This window comes from Eubalaena glacialis, chromosome 18, assembly GCF_028564815.1.
Source record: "Eubalaena glacialis isolate mEubGla1 chromosome 18, mEubGla1.1.hap2.+ XY, whole genome shotgun sequence".
Lineage (NCBI taxonomy): Eukaryota > Metazoa > Chordata > Mammalia > Artiodactyla > Balaenidae > Eubalaena > Eubalaena glacialis.
Window position 1 is genome coordinate 63,126,987 of NC_083733.1, and position 22,290 is coordinate 63,149,276.

Consider the following 22,290-nt stretch of genomic DNA (forward strand, 5'->3'; position numbering starts at 1 on the left):
CTGTAGGTTGAGGCTCTCATAAGCCAACCTTGAAGGGTCCTTGTGGGAATTAAATGAGAACTCCCAGTTTCATGCTTAATGAAAAGTACATGCTATTATGGGTCATCCTTTGATAGGTACAACTAAAGGGAAGGGCACAGTAGGTAGAGGGGACAGTTTAAACGAAGGCCTGGAGGCTACAGACTACAGAGCACATGGGGTGGGTAGACAAATAGGATTAAAGAGCCGTGTGTGTGTGTGTGTGTGTGTTTGTGTGTGTGTGTGTGTGTGTGTGGTCAGATCAGACTATGTTATGTTAACAAATCCCTAAATCTCACTGGTTTAACAGAGGGTTTACCTCCCTCCGGCGCTGCCCCACCATGATAGCCTGGGTCAGGCTGTTCCCTCTGGCGGCTCTTCTCCAACAGTGACTCGGGGGTCCTGCTGCTTCCATCCAATAACCAAACCCTCCTTTAGTCTCCAACACTGGAAAGAGCAATAGAGCAAGGGCACGTGGAGCGTACACTGGCTCTTACCGGCCTGGGACCGGAAGTGACCCTCGCTCGTGACATCATGACACTCATGCATACGCTCCCACGGGTGAGAACTCAATCTTCCCCTCCTACTGCAGGGAAAGCTGAGACAGGTGGTTTCCTGGTGCGCCCCGGAAGGGGAAACGGGAGAGTGAACACATTACAGAACCTCTCTAGAGGTGCGGAGGGTGTTCTAGGGGGTTGTACACCTAGACCCAGAGAGCTGTGTGCTGGGTTCTTGGGATATAGCCGTGAGTACGCCAGACATGGTCTTTGTCCTTAAGAAGCTCCCAGTCTAATGTGGGAGACACAAAGAATTACAAATCATGATGAGAAAGTTTAAGGAAGAATGTATAGAGCTTGAAGAGTGTGTATTAGGCAGACCTTTTTTTTTTTAAGAACATTATTTTGTAATTGCAAAAACAAAACAGAAACTTCAAGGTAGAGATCACCTTACTCCCACTTTGTACTATAAAGTGTTATTTGTCCATGTTGTCTTCATGTCCTTGTCTATGCCACATACGCATCTATTCGTACTCCCAGCTTGCCCTTTCAGTAAAAACAATCAGATTGGTTAAACAGGATTATTTGAAAAGGACATTTCTATGTCAGGATAGGCTGGGTTATGCTGCAATAACAAACAACCCCCAAACTGCAGCGACTTAAAATAGAAAAGGTGGATATTCTCACTCTCGCTACATGGAGGATCAGCTTGGAGCCCATGCTGAGAGATCTTAAACATTGCCAAGTGGCATGGGAAAGCCATAGAGTGCTCTGGTCTGGCACCAGTAGTTAAATGCTCCAGACTGAATTCACATGTGTCATTTTCGCCCATACCTTGTTAGCCAGAATTAATTACATGGCCCCACTCAAATGTAGTGGGGTCAGGAAGTGCAATCCTTTCAATTGCTGGGCCAGTGGGGAGTTAGAAAAATATGGCAAATAGCATTAATGAACATCTAAACACTTTAAATGTTTTATTTTCATCAAGAACATTTTAGAAAGACATTCGTCTCTTCCCTCTATGTAGAACCAAGACCTTTTTGTTGTTGTTTTTTCGCTGCACTGGATCTTCGTTGCTGTGTGTGGGCTTTCTCTAGTTGCGGCCAGTAGGGGCTACTCTTCGTTGAGGTGTGCGGGCTTCTTATTGCGGTGGCTTCTCGTTGCGGAGCACAGGCTCTAGGCACGTGGGCTTCAGTAGTTGCAGCACGCAGGCTCAGTAGTTGCGGCACTCGGGCCCTAGAGCGCGCAGGCTTTAGTAGTTGTCACACACGGGCTTAGTTGCTCCGCGGCATGTGGGATCTTCCCGGACCAGGGATCGAACCCGTGTCCCCTGCATTGGCAGGCGGATTCTTAACCACTGTGCCACCAGGGAAGTACCCAAGACCTTTTCTTTAAGTATAAGTCTCCCAGTTCTCATACAACGTCACATGCTTGTATAAACTGCACCCATAAACCACAAAGTCATTTATCATTTCCAGTTCTTTTTAAAAAGTGACCTGAGAGGGACTTCGCTGGTGGTGCAGTGGTTAAGAATCCGCCTGCCAATGCAGGGGACAAGGGTTCGATCCCTGTTCCGGGAAGATCCTACATGCCGCAGAGCAACTAAGCCCGTGCACCACAGCTACTGAGCCCGCGTGCCTAGAGCCCGAGCTCTGCAACAAGAGAAGCCACCACAATGAGAAGCCTGCGCACTGCAACGAAGAGTAGCCCCCGCTCGCTGCAACTAGAGAAAGCGCATGCACTGCAACGAAGAAAGCCCATGCACTGCAGCCAAAAATAAATAAATTTATTTTTTAAAAAAAGTGACTTGAGAACCTAAAAACACTTATCAAGCAAACTGAAGGCTGGACCTTCCTAGGTTTTTATGAGCTTTTCTGTTTAATCATTTACGGTTGCTTTGCTTGCATCTAATTTGGCAGCATTTTTTTTTTTTTAAGTAGCTCACTTTTATTCTTTCCAATGCAGGCAACCTGCTTTGCATACAAACAACTCTCTTGCATTAATATTTCATTTATCTGATAGGGTTAAGTTATTAACTTAAGCATAGCGGGCATAAACAGGTTTGGTAACAGCTACTCCTCAGGAAGTGTACAGCTTAACAGATGGGAGCAGAATTGCTTTGTCATAATAGTAGCCAGCTAGGCTGGGGAGGTTTTACAGATAAATGAACAGTGGCTTGCAAACTGGCAACTTGGGTAAGCTAGATGGTTTCAGAGAGCTGTACTGTAATATTACTAACAGAATTTCAGCCTATGTTTTCATTTCACATTCTGATGTGTTGCCATTTTGCTCATGCTGGAGTGTATCCTGGCACACCTTTCTCCATGCTTAGACAATCCTAGGAATTCATACCAACACATGTGTCCTGATGGGATCTGAGGGATGGGAAGGCATCAAGTAGGTGGAGAACAGAAAGGGCACAGAAGAGATCAGCCTGGAGAGAGCAGTAGGGGTCCCACCATGCAGGGCCTTAGAGAAAGAGTTTGTATTTAATTCTAAGGGCATTGGGAAGCCATTGGAGTGTTTTGATTAGCGGAATGAGAGTCAAGGTGGCAATAATTAGGAGGCTGTTACCCAGGCAAGAGATCACAATGGCTTGGACTGCTAAGAATGGTGAGAACTGAGGATTTAGGGAGATTAAGGAAGAGAAGGAGGCTTCTGTCCCTACAGTTCTTTCTCCTTCCTGCTGCCAGCGGTGGGGTGTCCTGACATCGTCAGGGCTCTGGAGGTAACTGTTGATATCAAACTTGCAGTCTGGGTCCAGTGAGCACTGGTTCCCTATTTGGCCACAATCCAGGCCAGATTTGGGGCTCAGGCTGGGGCACCATCAGCCCTGGGAAACCCTTGGGCAGGCAGCTTAGTGGGTCAGGCAAGCAAGGATGAGAAATATGACCTTGCCTGGGGCTTCTCCTCAAATTTCACGCGTCTCTCCTCTCATTTGCTGGTTGCCCCTCATAGATCTGACCTCTAAAGGGATGGAGTGTCCAGTCTTTGTCCACACACACCTCCTCGTGATCTCTCATTCATTCTCATCAATTCCAACACTGAAGGCTCCCGAAATTCTATCTCCACACTCCCCTATCTACATTGTTTAGTCAACATCTTAAATGTACCACATAGAAACAGAAGTGATATTTCCATCTCCCCCCCACTCCCACCCTCTCCTCCCATAGTCATTTCCCTTTCACAAAATGACACTTCTGTACAAGCAAAAACCTTGGCATCTCTTCACCCCTCTCTTTCATTCACTCTCTGCACAAGTCCTTTCGGCTCCAGCTTGAAAATAAATTGTGAAAGTGACCACTTCCACCGCGGCCACCCTGCCTGCGATCCAGCCCACCTGTGCCTCTCACCTGGATTATTGCCATAGTCTCTTCTCTGCCCTCCTGCTCCACTATCCCCTACAATCTTACATTCAACACAGCCAGAGGGATCCTTAAAGATGTTAATATATCAAAAATTATTTTCCAATAGGCAACATTTGTATATGGTAAGAATTCCAAATAGTCTAAAAGAATAAACTGAGTCTCCTTTCCACTCCTGTGACCCCTTCCCCACTCCATCTGCTGCCTTCTCTCCTCAGAGGTGACTCTGGATCCCAGCTTCTTCTGTAGACTTGTAGAGACATTGTGTGCATGACTCTATGCATTCTGTGAATGATTTGTTTAAAATGTAAATGAGACTATGTCCCTTCCTTGGTAAAAACCTTTTGCTGGTTCCCCAGCAAAGTGAGACTAAAATCCAAATTGCATCCCAAGGCTATAGGACCCTGCTTGTGGCACCTGGCCACTCTACACTTCCACAGCTCTCCTCCACTCTCACTCTGCTCCAACCATACTGGCCCCCCCTTGTTTTCCTTCCACTTTCAGGATTTGTGCCCTGGCTGTTCCCTCATCTTAGCACACTCTTCCAGCCTACGTGGAGTTGCAGGCTGCCTAAAGGTCACTTTCCTGACTTCTCATGGTCACCATCCCACCCTGCTGTGCATTTTCTCTATAACACTTATCACAAACTGCGATTATTTATTTTCTCCAGTGGACCTGGTCTGTTTGGTCACCACGGTATACTCGTTGCCCAGCACAGAACTGGAAATGGTACTAATAATGATTTTAAAAGGAGAAAAACTACCATTTAGGTCGTTACTGTGCCAAATATCGATACTAATACTTTATTAACTCATATGATCCTCATAACCATTTTAGAGTTAGCTATTATCCACATTTAAGAAACAAGGAAGTTGAAGCAGGAAATCTTACACAACTACTAGTAAGTGAATACGCAGTCCTTTAATCGTTGAGTGAGTGCGCGAATCAATGAATGGCCCCGAAAGGCGAGTGGCAAGGAGATGCAGAGGGAGGCAGGCGGAGCCTAGGGCCCGGGGGCCAATGGGCACGCAGCTGTGACTGGCGGCGTCTCCTGGGGTATCTGGCTCCGCCCAGGCCGCGCGGCGGCCGCTGGGAGTTGTGGTCCCCTGCCCACCTAGCCACGTCACTGCCTTCAAACCCGAAGTCCTCTCCTTAGGCTTTGTACGACCCGTATTCCCGAACCTCTAGGTAGGTTCCCTGGCCCCTAGGCCTATTATTCCTCCTTTTCCTTACATGTCTTGATGTAGTCTCCCGGCTCCACAGGTCTGGGTCTCAGGGCACGGTTTCCCCTGCCACCCCCCAGCCCACTTGGTATCACCCTCTACGTTCATCTCCTCCGGTCACCCTTCGGTCTGGTGTTTCCAACCACGCCCCCCTGAAGTGGTTTCTCTCACGTCCTCTCAGTTCCTCCCCTCCGTGCTCGAGCGGCCCATAGTATCTTCCAATTGCCGTATTCCCCGCCCCACACACCCTTTTCCCGGGGCTCCCCCAGCCCTATTTTGGTACACCCCGGCCACGGCCCCTTGCGGACGCTGTTGGTACGCGCCGCACTCCCCTGCTCGCCGCAGTGGTTTGGCCGCGGCGACCCTCTCCGGCGGTGCGTCCCCCGCGCTTGGTACAGCCCAGCCTGTCTCCGCCCCCCCCCCCCCCCCTCCCGAAGCCGCGCGCCCGCGTCACTCAGTCGGTGGAGCCCCCAGCTCGCTCGGCCCGCGCCAGCCATGGTCCGTCCGCGCCGTGCCCCGCACCGCTCCGGCGCTGGGGGCCCCCTCGGGGGTCGCGGCCGCCCCCTGCGGCACCTCATGGTGCGCGCCGCCCGCTCGCGCTCCTGGCCGGCCAGCCCCCGGGGCCCGCAGCCGCCGCGGATCCGGGCTCGCTCGGCCCCTCCCATGGTGAGCCCCCCGCCCTTTTTCCAGCGCTTTCCACGGCCCCGCCCCCGCCGGCCCCTTGCCCGGACTGGCGTCTTTGTCCGCGGCCTCCCCCCTCGGGGGTCTCTCCGGTGACCCGAAGGGTGGTCCCGCCCGGGGCCGGCTTCCCCGTGGAACCCCCTGGGTGGTACGCGCCGGGCTTTCCCCTTTGTTTCGTATTCGGGATGGGGTGGCGGGGGTGGGGTACGGGGGCGGAAAGGGCTCAAATTACTGCTGACTCCGCGACCCGATTTAAACGCGGGGTGGGGGGCGGGCGGACGGCCGGCGTGCGTTGTTGTTTTTCCAATTGGAAAGTTGCTCTCTTTCCGGGCAGGAAATCTGGAAATGGGGGAGGGGGCTGGGGGGACGGCGGCGAGAGGGCCCCGCATCGCGCACTGGCGCGCCCAGGTGTTGCCCCCGGGGGCGTTCTCCCTGGGCCCGCACGCGTCTGCACGGCGCCCGTGGCGTGTGCGCCCAGGGTTTATTTGCACGCTCGCCCAGATGTTGGATGCCCCTACTGATGGCAGTAGGCCAAGTAAGTCTAGATCTTAAACGTAAACATCTAGCTTTGCAGGTATGCTAAGTTACACATGCTTCCTGAGACCTAAAAGATGCACATACTTGTCAAAAATCTTAAGGTTTTTCTGGAGCTGTAAATCTACATATCCCGACGTTTCATGCACAGCCAAGCCGTGACACGCTTGCCCAGATGCGCGTTTTACCCTAACCTGGCGCTCAAGCTCCCTTCTTAAATACCCTGCCCCAACATTGTGCGTGGCGGGGAGCTGTGGCAGCTCCACACTAGCCTTAACCAGGTTTTCTCGGATCTTGTATTCAGGTACCCGGACTCTGAACATCTCTCTAAACTTAAACATCATCCTTCACTCCATTGCCTTCTCCGTTCCTTAGCGTTCATGTCTGCTTGTTCAGAAGCGCCTCCTGGGTCCTTAAACGTACATCTTAAAGCTTGCATTCTTCTTCCAGGTACTAAATAGGCTTCCTATGCAGTGAGCAACAGAACAGGTGTGGGAGGCATTTTACACACGCCTGCCCACATGTGAGATTTCCTTTAGGATTGCACGTAGGTCTAGCCCTTAAACGTGGTCCTCCACCTTGACATGCATCCTGCTTTCGGGGAGACCTGAGCTTAAGCATCGCTGGTTTTTACACCCAGGTTAAAACGTGGTCAACCTGGTCTCCAGACACAAGCAGAGTTTAAACAGGTGTCTCTGGTGCTCACATTAACTGGGCCCTAAAGTGAGTTCACCTGGATCCCAAAGTCTCCTCCAGGTGTGTGATTTAATTGGGTTTTCTCAGACGTTATGGGCTCTGGCTGTGGTACCTGCACACCCAGGGCTACAACAGTCTTTCTGCGTCTCAGACGCTCCAACCATGTTCTTACACCAGAATGCTCTCTGCTTTTCTTCCTGATCTCTTACGGTTGCCTGAATCCCAGAACCTCCTGCCCAGGTGGAGAGTATGCTTGCTCAGGTTTTTTTTTTTGCTTTTTAAGCCCCTACAAAATACAGTTTTTCCTGCCTGTTGTTATTCTGGGGTAGAAGACACCTGTGTGCTTTATAGGAAATTTGGAAAATACTCATTAGTAATGAGATGAAAAGTAACAACCATTATTTATTTCTGCTGCCTGGAGGCACCTACTAGGGAGGTTTTCAGGGTTTCCTGCTGTCAGGCTGTTTCAAAGCCTTGTTTGCTTTGGGTTTAAAAAAAAGATAACTGGGGAGTGCCTTGTGAGTAAATTGTGTAGCTTTCTCTGCTTTTATTGCTGGAACTTCTGGTGTTTTGCAGATGCTCTCAAGACGTTGTGTTTGAGAGACCCTTCCAGGTGTTGTCAGACTCCCTGTTGTAAATGTGTCCCCACCTCCCTGGAGAGTTCTGTTCTGTGTGTGCTTCTGGTTCCTTCCCGCCTCCCCGTGGTCAGCCTGATGTGGCTGCAGCCTGGGCTGTGCTAGGGAAGGCCGGCAACTGCCTGGGGAGGTTGGCGGGAACCAGAGAGGAGAGTCTGGATTTTCTCTCTCCTTTTTTTTTTAAATTAATTAAATTATTTATTTTTACGGCTGCATCGGGTCTTCGTCGCAGCATGCGGGATCTTTTGTTGTGGCACGTGGGCTTCTCTAGTTGCGGGCTCCAGAGCACATGGGCTCTGTAGTTTGAGGCACGCGAGCGCGGTAGTTGTGGCACGTGGGTTTAGTTGCCCCGCAGCATGTAGGATCTTAGTTTGCCGACCAGGGATCGAACCCGCGTCCCCTGCATTGGAAGGCGGATTCTTTACCACGGGACCACCAGGGGAGTCTCTGGATTTTCTCTTGAGGGCCTGGGGGAGCTTTGGAAGGGTTTTGAGCTTGGATGGGATGGGGCAAACCAGTGTGCCAGACAGACAGACACAACCCAGGCTGGCTTGTGCGTCGAGGGGGGAGCTTCAGGGAGGCTCTGGACCCCCAGAGAGCTGCTTCTGAGTTGTCTCAATAGAGGAATCAAAAATTGATCAGCTCGGGAGGATGAGTGGAGAGCATCTCCTGAAGAAGGTAGGGGGGGGATGGCCTGCTAGGATGCGAGCACAGCTGGAGCAAAGGCTGGAAGGGGAAGCAACTGGTGGCTTTCAGGGACCCTGCATGGGCTAGTGTTGAGGTGACAAGTAGCCTTGGGGCGGGGAAGGGTCCTGGGGTGGCAGCAGGAAAAGGACATGGGGGGTCAGCCACTCAGGGCCTCGACCCTGGGAGAAAGGGTTTGGAGATGGTCTTGGGGGTTTCGCAGCTGGGGATCGGGGTCTCATCGTTGGGATGTCCCTTCTGGGGTATGTGGGGGACAGCTCCCCTGGCGGGCCCCTCAGCCTCAGTTTCCCTACCCCCTCTGCCACAGCAAGGTGCTCGGGTCTTCGGGGCCCTGGGTCCCATCGGGCCCTCCTCGCCCGGGCTCGCCCTCGGGGGCCTGGCCGTAGGCGAGCACCGGCTCAGCAACAAGCTGCTGGCCTGGAGCGGCGTCCTCGAGTGGCAGGAGGTGAGCGTCCGCGTCAGGTCCCTTTGTGAGTCTGCGGGGGGCTGGGGGCTGGCCCCAGGGGTCCCTTCTGCCCCTGCAGGTGGGGGGCAGGCCTGGGCACCCGGGCTGTGTCCAGTGACCCCTCCGCTCCCACCACAGAAGCGCAGGCCCTACTCGGACTCCACGGCGAAGCTGAAGCGGGCCCTCCCCTGCCAGGCCTACGTGAACCAGGGCGAGAACCTGTGAGTGGTGGGCAGGGGAAGGGCGGGCGGGCGGCGGGGCGCTCCCCTGACCCTCTTCTTCCCGCAGGGAGACCGACCAGTGGCCGCAGAAGCTGATCATGCAGCTGATCCCGCAGCAGCTGCTGGTGAGGCCCCACCCCCTGCTGCCCACCCTGGCCCCAGAGCACCCGCCTGGCCCTGACCCAGCTGTCCCCTTGTCGCCCCCAGACCACCCTGGGCCCCCTGTTCCGCAACTCCCAGCTGGCGCAGTTCCACTTCACCAACAGAGACTGCGACTCTCTCAAGGGGCTCTGCCGCGTCATGGGCAACGGCTTCGTGAGTGGGGCGGGGGCGCTGGGGGCGGGCGGGCGGGGACAGGGCGAGAAGGGCCCCTTGGAAGCACCGTGGTGACCAAGTACGGTGGGAGGCAGAGCTCTGCTGGGACAACCCAAGGCAGGTGGCAGGGTCCGGGTGACCTCTCCTGGGGGGCATCCCCGTCCCCGGAGAGCAGAGGAAGCCAGCCCGCCTCCCGGCCAAGCTGGAGCCGCCCCCAGGCCCGGGAGCGAAGGGAGGGGCCCGGGCCAGCCCTCCTGGGACCCAGGAGCTTGTTGGGGCCATAGCACATGGCAGGGACTTGGCATTTGGGGGTGGCCAGGGGGAAAGAGGGAGCCAGCAGTGGAGATGGCCTGCTGGGACTCAGTTTCCTCATCTGTGGTCCTGGGGCCACTGGGAGGAGTGAGTAAAGCACTCGAGGCGGTGATTTGGGGGCGTTGTGAGTGCTCCGTAAATGCGAGCTGGTGAGATTGTTAGAGTTGGGGATTCAGACACAGGACGCGGTGGGCGTGGTCCCTGCAAGCCTCTCAGGTCTGGGCCACAGCACCCACGTGTCTGGGACCAGGCTTCAGCCGCTGCCCACACCCCCCAGGGCTCGGGCTGTGGGATGGCAGGTGCTGGGAAAGGGTTGGGTTGAGGTGGGAGGAGGTCGTCTGCCTGGAGGACTCAGCTTTGGGGTCCTCTCCCTTTCCTGGTCCCCTTTGGGACAGACCACCCTCCAGCTCCTGGCTGCTGCCTCCGGGGGGCGCTGTGTGCCACCGTTCGATGCCTGGGCGGATCCCCTTTTCTTCTGGGTTGTGACTGGTGTGGGATCTCTTGCCTGCTCGGTCACCCCTTCATTCAGCACCGTCTGCTTAGGGCCTGGGGCCCCTAGGCTGCGGGGAAGGTGGACGTCAGCACGCACCCTCCATGGCCTGTCCGGTTACGCTCCGGGTCCGACTAGTAGCTCTGGGGGAGCCGACCGCACATGGGTCCAGGAAGGCCAGGGGTGGGGTCCCTGAGCCAGCGGACCCCGGGGCTGAGAACGCGCATGCCCCTCTGTCTAGACACCCCGGGTGGGGACGTGTGTGAGGCTCAGGTTCTCCCGCAGTCCCACCAAGGAGGCAGTAGCATCTTGTGTAATGAGAGTTTATGTGGCACTTACTCTGTGCGCCGTTGTTGTGCCGTTTTACACATGGGGAAACTGAGGTCCACAGGTGACCTGCCTTAGGTCACACAGCTAGGAGGTAGCAGAGCCAGGTTTACTCCCAGGCAGTCTGGTCCTGCGTCTGTGCTCTTAACCCCCGGGCCTGGTGGCCTCCGTCAGAGGGGCCCAGCAGCAAACTCCACAGGACAGGGCTGACCTCGGGGCACGTGGGCGGGAGGTGGAGCCCTCTCAGGACCCTCACCCGGCACATGGAGCCCCAGCCCTGACCCCAGAGTCACGGTGGGGGGGACACCGAGGTGCACGTTCACAGGCTCCCAGAATGACGCGTTGTGGCTGCACGCCGCTTCTTTAGGGTCCTGGTGTTAACCTTGCGGATTTCTGTCCCGCCGTTCCCTCCCCACCCCCGCCCACAGGCGGGCTGCATGCTCTTCCCCCACATCTCCCCCTGCGAGGTGCGCGTGCTCATGCTCCTGTACTCGTCCAAGAAGAAGATCTTCATGGGCCTCATCCCCTACGACCAGAGCGGCTTCGTCAACGCCATCCGGCAGGTCATCACCACCCGCAAACAGGTGTGCCCTTGGGCCCAGCCGCCACGTGTCTGAGGCTTTGAAGGGCGAGGGGCTTGAGGGGCCCGACAGGGTGGTTCCCGGCAGGAGGGGTGCCCATGGGGAGCAGGGAGGCAGATGGGCAGGCGGGCGCACTCATGGCAGGAGGGTGACCTCAAATCCTGGCTCACGCCCTACCGGCTGCTCACAGTGTCCCCGCTTGTGCAGCAAGTTACACAGCTGCCCAGTTCTTAGAGGCAGACCCTGTGAGCCATGTCCCCCAGGCTGAGGGCGGGGGCTTGGCCCAGGGCATGGGGTGGTCTGTGAGGGAGCCAGGGGCTGTGAGGGGCAGGGCCCGCTCTGGGGAATCCTCTGGGCCTGTGGGCAGACTGGAGGCCAGAAGCCAGGCAGGAGGCCGGGCCGGGCTGGGCCCTGGGGGCAGCAGGTAGATAAGTTTGGGACTGACGGACTGGGGGCATGGAGGGGTCTGGGCAGCCTGCTCTGGGGAACTCCTGGGGCACCAGCCCACCTGTCTCCTCCCCCAGGCAGTGGGACCCGGTGGTGTCGCGGGCCCCGTCCAGATGGTTAACAACAAGTTCCTGGCATGGAGTGGAGTCATGGAGTGGCAGGAGGTGAGCCCTGGGCGGGCCCGGGTGACCTCGGGACCAGGGCATCCTCGCTGATGTGGGGCCCCTCCCACTCCTGACGTCTCCCCTCTTCTTCTCCCCAAAAGCCCAGGCCTGAGCCTAATAGTCGGTCTAAGAGGTGGCTGCCGTCGCACATCTACGTGAACCAAGGGGAGATCCTGTGAGTGTCGGGCAGGGGCCGGGGGCGGCATCTCGGTGAGGCCTGGCCTCCTGACCCTCGTCCCCGCATCCCTGCAGGAGGACCGAGCAGTGGCCGCGGAAGCTGTACATGCAGCTCATCCCACAGCAGCTGCTGGTGAGTGGGGAAGGGGGCACTCGGCTCACCTCGACCTTGGGGCCCTGGGGGAGGCTGCCTGTCCAGCAAGTGGAGGTAGGCGGGGCGGCGGGGCGGGGCCTGCTGCCGTGTGGGCGTGAGAGGCGGCGTGGCCCTGGCGCCTGGCCGAGCCACCTCGGGGCCTCCCCGCAGACCACCCTGGTGCCGCTCTTCCGGAACTCCCGCCTGGTGCAGTTCCACTTCACCAAGGACCTGGAGACGCTGAAGAGCCTGTGCCGGATCATGGACAACGGCTTTGTGAGTGGGCTGGCGGGGCCCAGGGCAGGGCTGATGGTGGGACAGACAGAGTTAGAGCCGCTCGGTGTTTAAAAACTGAAATGAGATAAAGAGTGGACGATTCCCCAAAACTAGCCGGGCGTGATGGTAGCCGTGGGAAAGCGTGTTTGCTCTGTGCCTGGACACTGGCTCCCCTGGGGCTCTGGGCGGTCCTGACCCCATTTTACAGATGGGGAAACTGAGGCTCGGAGGCTGTGCAGGCAAGTGCTGGGCGGGAACTTGGACCAAGTCTGGTTCGGGCCCTTGGGGCTGTTCCCTGCCGCTCTGTCTGGGTTTACTCAGCTGAGGAGGCTGACATCACCCCGAGCGCCGACTCTGTGCTGCCAGGTTCTTACCTGCCGCCTTCCTCTTGCTCCCTTCCCCTGAGACAGGGTGGAAAACCTGAGGCTCCCAAGGCCCTCACCAGGCAGGGCCATCTGTCTGCCTGCAGCCCGAGCGAGCTCTGAAAGCCCCCGGTGCTCATCTGCTGGTGGGCGTGGCCAGTTCTCCGCTCTCTTGGGCCTCGGTCTCTCCATCTGTGAAGTGCGGAGGTCGGGCCTCGAGCTTCTGAAGCGCAGCTGCCTGTGTCCGCTTTGTGGGTGTTCGCTGTACCGGGTCATAGCTGTCCCCGAATTAGCTTAATGTTTCTCTTTAAGTCAGCCGAAGTCATCATAGCTGTGCCATTGTGCGTTTGAGGGGCTGGTTGTGTATTTTTTTGTGTGTTAAAGAGTTTAAAAGCAGGATTCCCTCAGGGAAACTGAGGCCTCGAGGACCGCGGCCGGTCCTCCCTCGGCCCACTCAGGCTCCCCTCATGCTGTTGGCTCAGGGGGGTGCTGTGAGGGGCTTCCTCCTCAATGCCTGTCACCACTGTCCCCTGCAGTGGCCCGAGGGCAGGCATAGCCCCTTCTGGCTCTGGGGACCTGGGAGTCCTCGAGCTCTCAGCCTGAGTTTGCTCACCTGTAAGACGGGGACGGTGACCCCCGGGCCCTGGAGAGAGAGGATCCTGTGAAAGGCGTCAGGGAGCGCTTGGTGCCTGTCGGTGCTGCGGTCACTGTGACGCTAAGCCACGTCCCAAGCCGCGGTGACGGCATCGCCGTGGGTCAGCACCGCCCAGCCTCCCCGCCCTCGGCTGCCCCGGGGGTCGCAGAGTGGACAGAGCCCTGGTGCCCGGCCTCCTGGGGCCAGATTGGCCCCTGGTGTTTCTCCCCCGCCGCGGCCCTCGTGCGCGGTCGCGGTCACGGCCGTGGCTGGTCCTGTGGGCGTCCCGGGTGCTGGCTGGCTGGCTGGCGTGGGGGCCACAGTCTCGCTGGAGCTCGTCGAGCAGCCTGCTGGGCTCGGCTGTAGAGCCCGCTGGTGCTTGCGCAGGCGTCTCTGGTGTCCTGTGGGAGTGGTGACAGGGCTGAGGACAGCGGCTGGGAAGGCCCGGCGTGCTCCGTGGTGCCCGTCTGCCAGGGCGCTGAGCCGCGTGGTTTGCGCCCGTGTCTCGATGGGGAGGAGCGTCTGCGCCGAGGGCCCGCCCGTGACCCCGCGCTCCGCACCGCCAGGCGGGCTGCGTGCACTTTTCCTACAAGGCCTCGTGCGAGGTGCGCGTGCTCATGCTCCTGTACTCCTCCGAGAAGAAGATCTTCATCGGCCTCATCCCCCACGACCAGAGCAGCTTCGTCAACGGCATCCGGCGCGTCATTGCCAACCAGCAGCAGGTCCTGCAGCGGAACCTGGAGCAGGAGCAGCAGCAGCGCGGGGTGAGGCGGCCGTGGCCGTGGCCGTGGCCTTGGCCCACCTGAGCCTGTCCCCGCCCCCCGCCCCCTGCCCCACGGCTGACTCCTCCCTGGCTTCCTTCCGCACAGATGGGGGGGTAGTGGCCACCCCCCCGGGCTGGGCCTCTCCAGGAGCCACAGACGAGGCCCCCGCCGAGACTGGTGAGTGGCAGCTGGGCCAAGGACAGGACGGACCCTGGGAATCGCCTGGGGTTCGGGAAGTAGTGTGACCCTGGCCTTGAGAAGACCAGAGAGCAGAGAGAGAGAGGCACGCGCGTCCCCCATGGTCCCAGGCCTCCTGGGAAACTCCAGCCCCGCTCCCCACCAGGCGGCGACAGGAGCAGGGGTTTCCAGCCAGGGGCAGGGAGGGCAGGGAGAGGCTCTTCTCGTCCCCGGGGCCCTGGAGCCTCACCTGCCCAGTCCCTCCCACTATGCCCCCTGCCCCCAGGTCAGATGCTTCTCAGCAGAGGCCCGTGGGGACTGCACCTGCCCAGTGAGATGGAGGACAGCGTCCTGAGATATCTCCAAGGACAGTCCCCACCCTCGTACGTTTCCCCAATAAAATCTTTTAAAAGCCCTTTGGCCACTGCGCTTTGTCCAGACACCCTGGCTCAGGAGAGGCCAGGCCCCTCCCAACAGCAACTGTCCTCAGACCTGAGTGCCGTCCCCAGGGGCTGATGGCTGGGCCCACCCCCGAGTGTGGACACGGCTGAGGCCTGGGAGTGTGCATTTCTACCATTCGCAGGAGAGGGGTCACCTCTGAGATCACTGTCACCTGAGCCAGGAGGGGACGCTGCAGTTCACGGAGCTGCCAGGTCTGCACGGTGCTTGCTGGGCCGTGTCTTCCAGGGTCTTTCCACAGCTGGTCGGCTGCTCCTGGGCTCCAGCCCCCGACTCTCGGCGTTGCCAGGCTGCCCCCCTTGCCCTGTGGGTTCCACGAGCCTCACTTAGCTGGAAGCAAACACAAGGCAATGCCAGGCCGGTTCCAGTCCCGTGCTGCAGGTGGCGTGCCGCAGGCCTGGCCGGGCTCTCAGTCGCCCTTTGCTGCTGCAGCTCCAGGCCATAGCCCCGGGCTTCAAGTCCAGCGTGCAGAGCACCTCACTTCTCACGGAATCTGAGCTCCAACTCTTGGCCTCCGGTCACGTCCTGCTAAAACTCTGGGCTTGCTCTGCAGCTGGCAGCTGCGTGCAGCGAACTCCACTCGGGCCCTGCCAGCCAGGATGCCCTGGCGCCCATCTGGAGCGCCAGCAGTCGCAGCCTAGAGAAGCCGAAACCCCCGTCCACAAGAGGCAGTTGTCCCCAAGGTGGGCTGAGCGTTTAGCTTGAGGCAAAGTTCCCAGCAGTGCCTTCCTGGGAGACCGGGCCGGTGGGTCTGTGCTCCCAGCCCGGCTGGGAGCAAAATGCTGGTCAAGCATGAAGAAAAAGAGCATTTATTGTGGGGTGGGGAGCAGGCAGGGGGTGGGCGTTGGCTCAGCCCTCTGAGAACTGGCGGTACAGCCGCTCGAGCTGCGGCGCCACGTGGAGCCGGAACGGGATCTCCAGGATGGCGGTGAAGCCTTCGGCCAGGGTGGGGGCCTCGAGCTGCTTCCTGGCGGCAGAGGGTGGTGGGTGGAGGTGAGGCCCAACGTACAGGCTCGATCTGGCGTCCCTCCCTGCCCGCGGCGCCTACCTGTAGCCGTAAATGACGACGTCGGTCACGGGGATGTGAGAGGAGTCCGTCATGTCCCGGAACTGTGGGGGGCGGAGGTCAGGCTGGCCAGGCCGGGGCGGGGGGAGGGGGGATGTGGGGGGACTGGGGAGGCAGGGGCCGGCTCACCCGGTTGTTGTGGCGTGCCTGCTCCAGGGTGGCGCTGAAGAGGAAGCAGCGGCAGGGGACGCCTGCGTCTCGGGCACACTTGATATACCTGTGGGGGCCGGGGAAGTGGGGAGCTGGCAAAGGGCCCGGGGCCCACCCTACAGAGGCCTCCCCTGGGACCCCAGTACCTGGCCCGGCTCTGGACGTCCGGGTTCGTGTTGTCAATCATGACCCGTTTCCTTTGCTTCAGAGCCGCCTCGCACATGGTCACGCAGCGCTGCCACGAGCCCAGAGTGTCCTGGGGGACCCAGAAAGAGTAGGTCACGGATGGGGGCCAGGAGACCCAGGGGGACAGCACCAGAAAGGAAGACCCAGAGATACAGGATTAGGGATCCAGGGTAGGGGGAAAAGGCAGAGAGAGGGGGGCAGGGACCTGGAGAGAGGACCTGGGGGTGGGGGGCAGAGCCGGAAAGAGGAGGACAGATGCCGGGGGAGCAGAGACCTAGAGGACAGCTCTCGGGGGGGCGGAGGGGAGGGACTCAAGACCGACGGAGGGGCTGCGGATGAGGTCCTACCCTGTTCACGTGGACGTATCCGGCCGACACGAGATGCTCCTGGAGGAAGGTGGACTTCCCAGCTGTGAAGGGCGCAGCATTAGTGGGGGCCTGAGAGGTCGGAGCAGGGCTGGGGCTTCTGGGGGGCAGGAGTCTCACCCCCAGGAAATCCCACGGCGACAACAACCTCGGGTTCTGAGCTTAAGAGGGAGCTGGACTCAGGGAGGCAGAGAGGCCCAGAGCAGGAGACGGTCCTCTGGGAGGGGCAGACATGATGAGCAAGACCCCCTCCCCATCCCTGCATGCCCCCCACTCTGCCCCCAGCCCGCCCCTCGGGCCTCACCGGGTCAAAGGCTGGGAGCTCGAAGCGGGCCATGGGCCATTTCAGAAAGAACTCCTCTGGCGTGGCAAAGGGCAGGCCCAGGTTGAGGGCAAACTGGGGGCAAGGGCACACATCAGACTGGGTAGTGGCTGGGCTCGGGGGGCGGGGACTGGGTAGAGCGGGCCTCACCAGGCGGTCAGCGCAAGAGAAGTCTTTCTTCTTGCGCCCAGGGGCCCAGTTGGCTGGGCGTCCAGCTGCATCTGGAACACATGGGAGGATACAAACCCGTCTCCACCAGGAACCTTGGGGACGGGGGTCCCCAGCCCACCTGCATCAGCCCTGCGGACCCACACATTTTCCCACCCCCAGGCCCTTACCTCCCACAAAGACGCTGTCCCCGATGGAGATGGGCACACCCTCGTTGGCCTGGGGAGGGACAGGTGATAGACGACAGGCAGTAAGGAACCTATTCACACATCTGTCCCCCCAGAGCACTAACGGGTCCTGCCGGGATGCTCAGCTTGGTCTGTTCCCCACATGAGGCCTATCTCTAACCTCTCATGCTCCACACCCAATCCATCAGCGAATCCTGTCGGCCCCGCCCTCCGGCCACTTCTCACCCCCTTTGCCGGCACCACCAACTCGATCCCGGCCACCAGCACGTCTCTGGAATATTCGGTCACTCCTTCCTGGTCTCCTGGCTTCCACTTTCGCCCGTCTGTTCCCAAAACGGCCGCCAGAGGGCGCAAGTTCCCACTTACCGCGGCTCCGGACGCTCTCCTCCCAATCCTCCCGGTGGCCACCTCGCTGTGGCCCACGAAGCCTGAGAGCCTGACACCTGCTCTCTGACCTCATACCCCTCACTTTCCCCCTCACCCACTCAGGTACAGCCACACGGGCCTCCTCACTGCCCATGAGCACACCAGGCTCGGTCCCACCTCAGGACCCTTGCACTTGGCGTTACTCCTACCTGGACCACTCTTCCCTCAGATACACACATGGCTCCCTCCCTCAGCAGCTTTATATCTTTACTCAAGGGCACCTCAGAGAGGCTTTCGCTGAGCTCCGTAGGTAAACCAACACCCTGCCTTATCCTCACTCTGCTATTTTACACATCCGTCAATGCATTTATAGTCTGCACCCTCCCTGATCTGGCAGCAGGCAGGTTTGTCTTGTTCACTAATATTTTCAGCTCAAGAAGCTGTTGAACTTCAGAACAAACGCACACCCAAACGAATGAATGGATCCATGAGTGACTTCTCTCTCCACCACTGTTTTTCACAGTTTGTGAGCACCGGCCTCACATACCAACACTAGGACATGATAGCAAAGAAACTGAGAAGGCCAGGCCAGAGTAGGGGATGAGAGGAAGGTCATGCACCAGAGACCCAGAGTGGGGAGGCAGGGCAGAGAGCAAGGGGCCGCAGAGGGAAAAGGAGAGCCATTGGGAGTCCGAAGCTCACCTGCTCCTGCAGGTGGTCCCACATGCCGATCACCGGCTTCCGGTACAAGCCTGCGTGCGTGGCCACCAGGACCTGTGGGTGGGGCAGAGGTTAGACACCATCCTTGGCTCCTCCTCGAGCACCCAGAGTCCTTCAAGGGCACATGGGTCCCAAGGATGCTACCCTGACCCTCACCAATCCAAGGAGAGCGCCCGGTGCCCTGGAACTTGCTACTTACAATGGGTTTGTCAGCACAACCCCACCCGGGGCCCACACCCCACTCACCCAGGGTCTCTGTTCCCCCCACCTCTCCAACTGGCTCACCATGTCATACCGTCTCCCTGGGTCTCTGTTCCCTCCTCTGTCCAATCTCGCTGTCTCTGTTCCCCTCTCTCTGGGTCCCTGTCCCCCCCCCGCCCCCGTCTCAGAGTCTCTGTCCCTCCACATAGCCCTTCAGCCTCCCTTACAGCCATACCTGAAAGGGGACCCCCAGCTTCTCCACCACAGCCTCCACCTTGGCCTTGAACTCCTCCGCTGGCAGCTTCCCGCGCCCAATGCCCATCTGGTTGGTGAAGATCACCAGCTGGGAAGCGGACGGGTGTCAGCCGGCGCCCTCCTCATCAGGCCCGGACCTGCCCTGTGAACCCGCCACCACGCGCGCACGCGCACACACACCTTGTAACCCTCGGCGGCCAGTTCCCAGAGCTTCTGCGGAATCTCTCGGTACAAGATCCTAAGGCGGGCGTGAAAAACGTGACGTAGAGCCCGGAGTGCACCTCACCCACCCCCTCCTCCTGCCTCTTATCACCTCCAGTCACTGGGGCCAGTGGGAAAGACCTTCCCAGAACGTGTGGTGATGAGGGTCCCATCCAGATCAAAACCGGCCACCTGGCGTTACCCAGAAAAGAGGAAGAACAGCACTGTTACACATCTGATCCCCCTCACTCACAGGCTGGTTCACGTCAACCCTGCAAGCTGGGGACTATTACCACCCACCCCTTACAGATGGAGAAACTGAGTCACAGCAGGCCTACACTGAGTTCAGAGAGTGAAATCTTCACTCTACTACCTCCTATTCCTCCTGAGCCCCTCAGTATTCCAATCTTTAAAATGGGTTTCAGGGCTTCCCTGGTGGCGCAGTGGTTGAGAATCTGCCTGCCAATGCAGGGGACACGGGTTCGAGCCCTGGTCTGGGAAGATCCCAAATGCCGCGGAGCAGCTGGGCCCGTGAGCCACAATTACTGAGCCTGCGCGTCTAGAGCCTGTGCTCCGCAACAAGAGAGGCCGCGATAGTGAGAGGCCCGCGCACCGCGATGAAGAGTGGCCCCCGCTTGCCACAACTAGAGAAAGCCCTCGCACAGAAACGAAGACCCAACACAGCCATAAATAAACAAATACTTAAAAAAAAAAGGCAAGCCTTCCTCTTTAAAAAAAATAAAATAAAATAAATAAAATAAAATAAAATAAGATGGGTTTCATATCCGACCCAGACTCTTCCCCTGGCCTTTTTCACCTCGGAGGGCTAATAGCCATGAAAATCCAAACAGAAACTAAGTTTTGTTTGGGTGTTAACTGCATATAAGGGGCTGTGTTCCCTCAGTCCCCAGCTTGGGCCTCACCTTGCCCCGGGGCTTCACACCAGGTGCCGTGAACACTAGCAGCTTCTGGAAGCTCTCCCAGCCAGGGGATGACTTCCTTATCCGCTTTTTCTGCTGTTCATCCTCCTCCTCCTCCTCCTCCTCCTCCTCCGGGGCCACAGGAGGGGTGCCTGGTGGAGTGTCTGGCTGGGATTCTGGCGTGCGAGCCTCTTCCCAGCGCAGGGTCAGCGGGTGGAGGCCATTGACCAAATACAGCGTGTCCCCCACCCCCAGAGAACCCTCCAACCCTGTTCTCAGCTCCTGAGTCCCGGCAGTTGAGGGGTTAACTCCCAGCTGTAGAGAGAGAAGAACTGAAACTGGCTCCACCCCCAGCGGCAACCTCCTCCAATCAAATAACCCGGGAAAGGACTCGCCTTTCTCCACCAGCCAATCAGACCCTTAAGTCCCGCCTCTTCACCTTGTACCACCAATCAGGGCTCTGGGAAGGTTATAAGCCTCCAGTCTTACCCAATTTAAATGGGGATGGATGTTTACCACATCGAAACAGGCACACCTGTTCCCCTCCCAGAATCAGATTTTCCCAATTGGGCCTGTTCCCCGCTGGGTGGCGATTCTCCACACCCCCCCACCGCCACTCCACCCCCAGGCCCCTTGCTAACGAACTGGTACCTGTTTCACTGCCACCGTCCGAGTCTCAGGGTCAGCGACCAGCTCCACTGAGGATTGAGGGGGTGGAGTCAGGATTTGAATCCTTGTGTGACTGCTTCCCTCCTTACTGGGGAGCATGGCCAGCTTCAGACCACAGTATGGGGCTACAGCACCCATCCGGCAGGAGGAAGCAGTTTATTTCTAAGTAGAATTGGCTCACTCCTTGACATGCAGTACCCAGATAAAGGCCTTAACGATTGCCTGTGTCACTGGTCCTCGCCTAGGGGCAGGGCAGGTATTTTTCCTTATAGAATTGGCTTCTCCTTGACAACGCAGACCTTGGCAAGATGCAGGTTCTGGGCTTGGCCCGCTACCACCCATCTCTGCTTAGCAATATGCACTTTTCTCTATAGGATCGTCTCTCTCCTTGACAAGGGTCGTGGCCTGATTCAAGCCTTCCCGGTGGCCTGTGAGTATCGTCTGCCCAGTGACAAAGTGTCTCGGGATTGACTCCATCCGCTCCCGCCCAAGGTGTCTGGCTAGTTCCAGGTCAGGCACAACCTTTTTCTTCCTGTGCTCCCCACATGCCACCTACCAACTTCAGGACTGGTTGCACCACGCAATTCCTGGACTATCTTTCCCATTGATTGTGTTCCCGCTCCTGAAGCGGACCACACCCCCTCCAGCTCAAGCTCCTCCCTGCCCACCTTGGTTTCTGGAGCACTTCCGGTCGGTAACCTGCGTCAAGGGTCCCCGGCCCAGCACCAGGGCTTGCCCACCCAAGGGCAGGAAGATGGGAGGCGCTCCCCCAGGGGGGCTCTCCAGCCACAGGCGGCCCTGGGCCTCCACCTTGGCCATCCTGGGAGCCGGCCTAAAGGAAAGCAGGTAAATAGGTTTGAGCGGCAGTCCTCAGTTGCTAAAGGAAGTCCCGCCTCCTCTCGCCCTCTACACCAGGAATTCCCTTCATCCGCTAAAGGCTCCGGAAATCCCACCCACTCGCCGGCCTGGGGCTCGCGCCGTTTCCCAGGCGACGACGCCCCACTCCTTCCCTCCGGGACCCCGGACTCCAACTTCCCACGGCAAAGGCCGAGAAACTCTAGCGCTCTCGCCTCGGCCCCACGCTCACCCTTGCCCGCCGCTTGGCTCACTCGCCGCTTCCGACCAGGGAAGGCCTGCCGGAGGCGCTCTGCTCGCAACTCGGCCGGCAGCTGCCTCTGTTTCTCCGCGGACGGAAATGACACGTCCTACCAAAGTGGGCGGGGCATTGGCTCCGCCTGGCCATAAGCCCCGCCCCTTCCCAGACACAGTGCCCCTAAGGTCCCTCCGCTGCTCTGACCTTCATCTCTCCTGATGCAGTATGAGACGCAGGCCAGTAGCGGGGGTAGATTCCCTGTTCACACATTTTTTCCTCTTTCCACGTTGAACTCTAATTTTCATTCCCTTTGCCGGAGACAGTTATAGCGGGAGGAAATTCTCGTTACGATTATTGTCAATCGAGGAAACCCCGCCCCGACAGCAACCCTACCCTGGATGCTGCAGTTTTCTCATCTACAGTGTGGGGATAATCGTTTCCACTTTGTGGGGTTACTAGGAAGATTAAATGAGTTAGTACATGTAAATAACTTATAAAAGTGTCTAGGTGATAGCTTGCCCTACGTTTTGTCTGTTGTTAGCATTCCATCGGTGGTGGTCTGATGGGACATGGGGATTCCGCGTTTACATCTTCGGACCAGGCGCCACTTGTTCTCTAACCTCCAGCTGTCTTACGTTAGTCAGAAAACTCCCGGCCTCAGCTGGAGGTTCCTGGCTTTCCTGGGCACTACGTGGGCTCAGGAGACTGACTCATTAAACTATTCCGATCCCAACACTCAAAGCCCTGAAGATTGGGCCTCCACGACCATACAGGAATGGAAT

General features: G+C 58.3%; 2 protein-coding genes across 2 annotated transcripts; one reads left to right on the plus strand and one right to left on the minus strand.

Moving 5' to 3' along the window:
• Positions 1–5,532: 5,532 nt before the first annotated feature.
• On the plus strand, positions 5,533–14,594 carry PTOV1 (PTOV1 extended AT-hook containing adaptor protein). Its single transcript, XM_061172947.1, has 13 exons — positions 5,533–5,769; positions 8,662–8,799; positions 8,938–9,020; positions 9,088–9,145; positions 9,228–9,335; positions 10,893–11,048; positions 11,570–11,656; positions 11,758–11,831; positions 11,909–11,966; positions 12,138–12,242; positions 13,805–14,002; positions 14,108–14,179; positions 14,466–14,594. The coding sequence occupies exons 1-12, from the start codon at positions 5,599–5,601 to the stop codon at positions 14,117–14,119; spliced, it is 1,248 nt and encodes a 415-aa protein (XP_061028930.1). The 5' UTR covers positions 5,533–5,598; the 3' UTR covers positions 14,120–14,179; positions 14,466–14,594.
• An 837-nt stretch (positions 14,595–15,431) lies between these two features.
• PNKP (polynucleotide kinase 3'-phosphatase) lies at positions 15,432–21,620 on the minus strand. Its single transcript, XM_061172585.1, has 17 exons — positions 21,503–21,620; positions 21,084–21,247; positions 20,398–20,444; positions 19,750–20,061; positions 18,939–19,018; positions 18,806–18,863; positions 18,606–18,713; positions 18,152–18,223; positions 17,066–17,114; positions 16,878–16,948; positions 16,710–16,802; positions 16,526–16,622; positions 16,388–16,449; positions 16,001–16,110; positions 15,834–15,921; positions 15,687–15,748; positions 15,432–15,605 (listed from the first exon to the last, which is right to left on the minus strand). Exons 2-17 carry the CDS (start codon positions 21,232–21,234, stop codon positions 15,488–15,490), a joined length of 1,578 nt encoding a protein of 525 aa, XP_061028568.1. The 5' UTR covers positions 21,235–21,247; positions 21,503–21,620; the 3' UTR covers positions 15,432–15,487.
• Between the last annotated feature and the right edge of the window lie 670 nt (positions 21,621–22,290).